The 8659-nt window shown below is 39.0% G+C and overlaps 1 protein-coding gene across 1 annotated transcript; it reads left to right on the top strand.

Annotated features, from left to right (window-relative positions):
• Window positions 1-503: 503 nt before the first annotated feature.
• On the top strand, window positions 504-2796 carry LOC121179366 (transmembrane protein 233-like). The gene is made up of 3 exons (XM_041034167.1): window positions 504-934; window positions 1544-1678; window positions 2185-2796. The coding sequence occupies exons 1-3, from the start codon at window positions 749-751 to the stop codon at window positions 2194-2196; spliced, it is 333 nt and encodes a 110-aa protein (XP_040890101.1). The 5' UTR covers window positions 504-748; the 3' UTR covers window positions 2197-2796.
• The last annotated feature ends 5863 nt before the right edge of the window (window positions 2797-8659 follow it).

Below are 8659 nucleotides of genomic sequence, written 5' to 3'. Positions count from 1 at the left end.
TTCTCCACATAATAAACTGCAATTTCTTTGGTGATCTAACGCCATCACCAGGCAACGCTGAACAACTACTGACACTCTGAGAAAACTTTAAAGTCTGAAAAGCTCCAAATGACAAGACATTCGAAGATACAGTGAATTTGCAAGGAGGACCTGTTTACCTTGCACAGCTTGTTAGTTTAAACTGTGCTTTTATCCATATTAGATTTAACAGACAGTAAAAAAAATGATAGGGTGCAGCACGATCCCTGATCCTTGTACACTACATGTGGTGAACTGTTCCAACAACATTCACACATATTACACGGCACTAAACTGTAGAGGGGAATCATTTCCATGTATCAGCATGTTGTGTGTTTTCTGTGAGGTGCCAGCAGTGGTAAACAGAGTCTGATCCTTCACACTCCTACTCAGGCCAGGCTCCTGGGTGGAGGCCAACAGGGTTAGTGATCCCGTCCTGTCTCCCACCTCGCTCCTGCTCCCCTCTCTCCCCACAAACTTCTTTTTCTTTTTTCCAAGCTTTGAAGGAGGACTAGAACCCGCACACAACGTATCAGACTAATCAACCAGACTTTTGAACTCTTCTGGTTTCAAACATTTTCTAGTTAAAAGCTGGCCTTCAACTCCTAATGCTGGATTTCTGTTCTTTCAGGTTCTTTTTATTCGCACCTTCTTTGTGAAACTTTTCACCCTTTCTTAATTTGGGTGTTTTTCAACCCCCCCTGACCGTGTTTCACTGCGGTCAGGTACAATGGCTCTTGGAGTCCTAAATTCACAAGTGAAAAGTTCCCTGAGTGGGAGCGCATTTTTTGGCCTTGGTTCTATAGAGGAGCAGGAACCTCCACCTCCGCTCCGTAGCTACCTTTGTTTGACTATTTTCTCCTGCTTTTGTCCTGCATACCCCGTCAACATCGTGGCCCTGGTCTTCTCTATCATGGTAAGCATTTACTACGTGACTTTGCTAAGCTGACATGTCCTGAACATATATATCATCTAACAGTAAGTATGTGCTGCGGTGTATCATTGAGGAAATAATGCGTCAGTGAGGACAGAAATGTGTTCCTCTCTTCAGGGTGTTAAATGTGTTTCCCTTACACAGTGCTCTGACATGTTGTGTTGTGAGTGAATATGTTGGACACTAAGACGTAACCCAGTCACACACACACCTGCTCTGCCCGTCAAACAAACCTACTTGATCTTCTATTTTGGAAAACGGAACAAAATTTCCACGTTGCATAGCGATGAGCTAAACATTGGGTTGCTGACCACACCTAAAACACGAGACCAGACTGGTTGTTTTACCAACATTTTAAATAATACAATTTAACCATTAAACCAATTTAACCATTAAACAAACCAAGTGCCTGAGAATCAAACTAGAAAACTTCAGATGATTGTTTAACGTTTCCAAAGTTTGGTTAGTGTAAATAAATTATCTGCAAATCTTGGAGCTGAGGCATTTTATTTTTCCTGGGACACATCCGACTGCTCAGCGGATGTGTTAGTGTTACAGATTTTATATGTAACAGTGATTTCTTACTCCCAGTCTAGAAACAGTTACTATCACGGTGACTATGACGGGTCCAGGCGGCTGGGCAGGAACGCTCTCTATGTTGCTGTCGCCTCCATCATCATTGGCCTTCTCATCATCGCCATCACCTGCATTGTTCATTTTACCACAGTAAGGCTTCCTTACCATGCCCCGCTCCACTCACACTCACACAACCACAGCCCTACACTACAACCACAGTCTGATCTTCAGGTCAAAGACTGCTCCAAAGGTAGAAAGTGTTAGCAGCAAATCGTTTGCCGTTGTGAATTTTTCTTAGGTAAATACAAAAGTTCTTAAACTAATTCACACATAATCCTTATGTTGAGAACAGTAGAGAACAGTGCCATTCCAAAATCAGTCTCTCCATCATTATTTATGTACCCAGGACATTCTGAAAAGACGATCTGATACTGAAAGGATTATCTGGGTGAAATAAAGTAATTTGAAATTGATGCAGTGCAGGAAGGGAGCGTGAAAGAGAGGGGGAAAATCTTGTATGAGATCTGTACAAATGTATTGCCATAACTATGTAAGACAAAACCCTAAAGCTACATCATATTTAGCTGCTGTGAGTGAGCATCATGAAATGTAGGAGTGCCCTTAATTGGTTTAATGTATTTCTCTTCCTATTCCAGATGGATTTTTAACACCATGGAAGTGAAGAGCAAGGGTGAGAAGAGAAATAAGACACTTAGACAACTCTAAGAGGACATGGTGACCCTCTGTTGTGCTCTGGAAGGAGTCAGGTGGTTGGTTCACACCATCTGCCAGTGTAAGGACTCGACTCATGTTTACGTCCATTTGTACATCACTTCCTCTCGTGTTTCCTGCTCTTTATGTGGACAGTCAACCAGAATGTGTACAACCTTTCAGTAACTGATTTCAGCGATGCTTTGAATTACAAAGGCAGCTTTCTACAAATGTGTGGGAAACCCACAGTTCACGGCTATTTTATGTTTAGGTTGTGATGCATCATGTGACAAAATGTATTTTCACTGTTCGTGTTTTTAGCTTAAAATATCAATAAAACTAGAAAGATGATAATGACAGAATGATCTCAGAACACGTATTTTATCCATAACTTTTGATAAATTAATTCCAATAATAATAATAATAATACATTTATTTTTAATTTTACTAGTCTAAAATTCTTAAGCGACGGCAGTGATATTTTGTGATACAAAATTTTTATCAATTGTCATGATATTGTGTCTGTTTGTGGTAAGAAAAATAAAATACCTTTGTATCTAACGTATATGACTTGGGAATGTTTCTCTTTCTGTATTATAATTAGCTTGAAACATTTTTAGAAACCAAAGCCTCAGTTTTCTCTGGAAAATCTCAGCGAGGATACCAGATTAGAAAATGTAGATTTTGTTTGTTTACATTCTGCTGTCGCCTGCAGAATTCAAGATAACTATTCATGCTGCTCTTCATCCTGAGCACCAACTTGTGCAAATCATTCACTCTTGTGTGTTTGCTTTGAAATCACCGACATAGATGATAGGTCAGAGAGCAACACATGAATACCACCAGTTTCCAACGGGACTGTTTTTCTACAATCATCATTTTTAAGAACTGTAGTAGTATAGATAAGTTTCATCATGTTAATGAAAGGACATTTGTCATGAAAGCTATTATTAAACGCAAACCAAAAGATCATATTACTCGTCTTCGAGATTCTTTACACCTGTTACATATTAGACCCTCACAGCTTTATGTTAAATATTACGATTTTAATGAACTTTATTATGAGTGACAATTATAATTTCAAATATTCCACTTTCACCCAAGCTCACTCAGAACCCTCCTTGAACCTTGAACTATGACCTGCTTTGCTGGGAAATTTGCTTGTAGTTTGATATGTCATAGTATATCCCAATCTAAATATAGCAGATTTCCCCTCCGCATTGCAGGTTGTCCAACCTGTCATATGGTCCAAGCAAAAGCGACCCTGTTGCGAGGTAACTGAAACGTAGGAAAAGTGTCATAGAAGGTGGGAGGAAATAAAGTGATGATTCAGACGGGTTCGAGCAGAAGGGTCCTGATCTTGTGTGTGCATTTCATTTCATCTCATAACTCACTTTTTTTTAAAAAATGTTATTGTTGCGACTGGACAACAACACTTTCAGGCTTTTTTTTCGTTCATTTCACAGCTGTCCGTGCTGTAACAATGTGCCTCATGGATCCTGAGGACATAAGCAAATAACACATATACGACCTTTACACGAAATGAAATAAAATGTTCTGTTTGCGTCGTCACATGTGATTTGCAGTACGTGCCTTTTCTGTCAAAGCAATTTTCAGTACGCAGGTGCTATTCAAAGCAGTGCCTCTGATGTAAAAGGCCTGCTGCCAAGTTTCAGCAGTTATTGTAATGCACTTGGACAAATTAGTTTTGGCAGTAATCTTACGCTATTATCTCCCATTACTTGAAAGAGAAATGCAGCGTGTTTGTAGTGCTACCTCTTTGATGTCACACCAAAGAGAAACTCAAGAGAATAAGATGAAAAATGAAATGAGTGCAGTGTTTAGGCGACTTAAAAGCACTTAGTAAGATTATCAAGGGATCAAGGTAGACTTTGTGACAGGAAAGTGATTACCACACAATATAATGAAGCCCCTTTGTATTGAACATTTCACACAAACAAAATGAATTCACATAATTTTCATTTAATTTTTCATGCTTCATTAAAAGCAGAGCCTGATTTCCTGCTTCGTGAGGCAGCTGCTTTTACACTTCTGTACCAGAATAATGAATTATTTTCTTTTCCAGCTCACATTCACAGCCTCAGCTCACCTGAAGCTGTGCTGTTGTGTTGCTCGCTGCAATACATTTGGAGAGCGCTCCATGACTCACATGAAGTGCTCATAAATAGGCCACTCAAACCAGCTGCTTCCATTAGCACCAGATAGAGCCTTCATGCATACATATCCCATGACACATTCCTTCCAGGGAGCAGTGGTTTGATCCTGTTTGGATAAATGAAAGCGGATAACTGTGGGAATGATGAAGAGCGGGCAGGGAAACATAAACATGCTTTTACCTGATACCACAAAAATAACGATCCTCAAGGACTCACTTTTCCATACTGGCAAAACATTTCCTTTAATGCTACATTGTATTTTACCCAGTTAATTTTTTATTAGTTTCATTAAAGCTGGCTTAGCTGAGCTTGTTGCCCACCTGGGGGCAGTAGAACAAGCTGAGGACACAACATTGACATATTATCACCTTATAGAATTACTAAGGGAACAGGAGCAAACATTCGCCCATTTACATACTTACACAGAACAACATTATCATTCATTTGGAGTCATGTTTTTGGCCGCCTGGTGAATGAAAGTCCCATATTCATTCTCATGTTTAGCTCTGTTTTAGGTTCCACCTACTCCTGAGAAAAATACCTGGTTTCTTTAGTCTTGGTGTGCTATGCTCATTAAATGGTGCTATAAAAATGTTGGGTGTATTTTAATTTGCATAACTATTCACCCTGTTTCGTAGTATATTTATTTTTATTATTTTTGGAATTCACTATATCATACCTGTCAGAAGCTAATTTCTGACCTGCTGCAATTTGTCCTCTGTATGACAGGAACGACCTTTGAAAACACACGAGGTAGAAAAATCATTGCCACAAACTGGGTCACGACTGTGGCTCATGCACATTAGAAAAGTATGGATGATCCATCTTGTAGTGCCTGTAGTCATTACACAAATAATGGCTGAATGTGCATCAGCAACATTTCTTTATATACCTGCATATATAAAGCTGGATATGCTCATTAAAGGTTAATTAAAGTTTCATGTTCACATTTACTCATGCAGTGGATAATAGATCAGACCTTCATTTTAGGTTTGTCTAGGAGTCTCTGGTTCTAACATCCCTGAACACATTTCTGAGATTTGTGAGATAGTTTTTGTCAAAATGGAATTCCCTATGAAGCTACGGCTGAAAGCAAATGAATCAAAGCCGCCTAAATATGGCAGCTCGTGTTTAATATTAACAAAGATAAATATCAAGAGACTACCTGTTTTTGTCTTTAGAGACAAAACAATATACTGTATACATTTATATCAGTGCATTCTCATGTCAAATGAAAATCATGTTGCTTAGATTCCTAGATAGTGAACAATTACAGCACATAAAGTTTAATATATAATTTCAAAATGTCTTTAAGAAAACATTTATTGAAGGCAGAGGTTTAATATACATCTTAATTTCATAAATGGAGAGTGAATACTAGTTGTTCAGTTATGATTAAGATTTGAGGAGATGTTAAAGAGCTAGAGATATAAAAATGAGGGGATTTTTGCTGTAACCTGAAATCTATTTCTTTGTACGCAGGTCAATGCCAAGTTTCTTCAAGTTTCTCATTAGAATTTCATTTGCAGTTTCTGAACTATACGTGACAGAATAATCCAGTCTCAAATAATGTCATTTAAGGAGAGCAGGATTTAATATGATCAGACTTTTCTGTGAAAGCACAACATTCCTCAGCAGATTTGAATCAACAGTGAAGAACCTGAGGGAAGCTTTCTTCATGAAAACACTTGTCAAACTGTCCAACATAAAAGCAGTTGGTGCACTTTCAGAGAACAATAAAGAGTGAATCTCTCAGAACAGACCTCTGCTGATATTGTTTTCTACTGTCTCATCAAACCAGAGCTTCAGCAGCTGTCTAAATCTGGGAGCAAAATAAGTTTAAAGAAAGGTTTCCCTCCCACGCATTTTCATTTCTCTTCTCAGTGATTTTAATAAGCATTTCACAGGTGCATGGGATTTAGATTTATGGCAACCAGATGACAGATGAAAGTGTTAGAAGTCTTATTTTCTGCTCCTACAGGTGTGTACAGGTATTTTCTTGTTTTGTTTTTTTTTTACCTGGTCTTCTTCCATCTTGGCTTCTGCTTTTGCTCCTGCTCATAAGAATCTGTGTGTCTGCCGTGGCATGTTTTGGAGGCTAAGAGAGAGTTACAGTGTGTCTTGTGTGCGTCAAGGTGCCAGCCTGCTTTGCACTGGCTTCTCTCTCAGAGTGAAAACTGACTTTCATCTCGAATCCTGGTATTTTGAGCTACATGTTTGTGTGTTTGACAGAGTTAAGACAGAGAGAGCTAAACTGTTACATTTAGTCTAAATCCTGCTCATTTTTAACACGGGCACATGTTGTTGTTTTGGGTAGCCTTAGGTTGAATTGTTATGAATCAGTTTCTGTGGTTGGTCTCACAGCACTAGTGTATGTGTCTGTCTTTGTTGCACTCCCACAGTCTCAGAGAACAGCTGCAGATTCTTGATTTTTCCTGAGAAGCCTGTTAATTAGCAAACATGTTTCCCAAAGTCAAAGTTACACCCTGAAACTGCACTTCCAGTAATAATACTTCTGGCCTGCAGAGGGGCCTAAAGCAAAATGGTCCAGGGTTTCCCTGAATCTGATCCTGCCTCCCACTACACAGTTGATCCAGATTTGGGTATAAATCAGCAGATTGTATATTCATGGTTTTCAGTATCATCAGTGAGAAAGCAGCAGAGAAGTCAGAACAAAACAAACCCACAATTTCAACAGCTGTGTTTGTATGGAACGCACAGAAAGTTTTTTCTATAGACAGTCAAGCAGGTTACTTGGACTAAAAAAAAAAAATCAACACCCAGTTAACTTAACCCAGTTCTTCCAGGTTGTAGTAACACACTTAAATTACAACACTAATTAACTGCAACTTCTGAAAACTGATCCAGAAATGAAAGATTATTTCAAGTATTCAACGGTAACATGGCAGTGAAACATACTTCTGCATTTTGCAATGGAGAAATTTGTCAAAAGAAATATTGTTGATGTTTGACAGTGCCAGCCTTGATGGTAAGTAACTGTACTGCACATAATGAAGACACAGGTGAAAATGTTCGCAGCTTATTGCAGCAAATTGTGAGATTTCTTTAACGAACCTTATTCAGAATGAATCAAGATTTCTCTGTCAGTCTTTCAGTTAACAGGTAAAAACCAACACAGTCTGCCGGGGTACATGTTATCTAGCCATTCACAGAGCCACCTTGTTGTGTAAAACTCCAAAGTCATGCAGAGTTTTTGCCCATTTCACCTGCATCTGTAACATCACTAATCCTGTCATTCTCTCTGAGAGGACTCAGCTTTGGTTTAGATTTAAAATCTAAATCTCTCACACTTGGATTATAACTGTCAGTAATAACTATTTCAAAAGTTTTTAATTGACTTTTCATTGACATTCAGAAAAACACTATTCATTGGCTTTCTACTTCTTGCACACCAGCTGGATGCAGACTCACAGTCTTTACCAGCATGAACATCTGTCATTTCCTTTCCTAAATCACTTGGAGCAACTTGAGCAACAAAAGATCCCATGAGAGAGATCATTGTGAGTGACGACAAAGAAGCTCCATAAATCGAACACAGAATCCTCATATGGCAGCAGTTCAGAGTTTTCATACGCAGCAGCACATTGTCTCCTCGTGGAGCAAAATGGCCGCGAAATGGAAAAATACAGCACATTCCACAAATGCTGCAATATGAACTTTTTCACTCTCGGCTTTGTCAGCTGCTGTTCAGTCTTAAAGACGCCTCTGTGCTGAAATCACGATGTAAGCAGTTCATATGATAGTGTAACTTACTGGAAACCCTACCACAGTGATGACTGTTCAGCTCACTTCACTATCTGAAACAGGCGTTATATGAAGAGTATTGATCTGAGAAGCTAAAATGTAGTCCTACATCCTGACTTGAGAAAGTTTAAACATGTGGTCTAGTTTGTTTTTCTGACTTGTGAAGTGACAATTTATCATAAACTTACTTTGGACCATTTTAAAGAAATACAAACCTCTTGATTAAGCCTTAATTTGGGTTCCTCTCATAGAAGCCCAGTCTGCCTCCCTCTGTTACCAGTCCTGTGTTGAACAGCTGAAATTATTTGTTTGGCCATACTCTGCACTGCGATGCAAGGCGGAAGTCATTGTTTTGTCTGACAGGCAGCTTTTCTTGTTCTCCGTTACAAACCCCCCCCCCCAACTCCTCCTGTCTGCAGCAGGATCCCTGTGTAATTACATCCAAGCTCTACGCTTGATATCACTGCTGACATCCACT

This window comes from Toxotes jaculatrix, chromosome 3, assembly GCF_017976425.1.
Source record: "Toxotes jaculatrix isolate fToxJac2 chromosome 3, fToxJac2.pri, whole genome shotgun sequence".
NCBI lineage: Eukaryota > Metazoa > Chordata > Actinopteri > Toxotidae > Toxotes > Toxotes jaculatrix.
The sequence above is the reverse complement of the archived record's forward strand: the minus strand, read 5'-3'. Positions and strand labels throughout refer to the sequence as shown.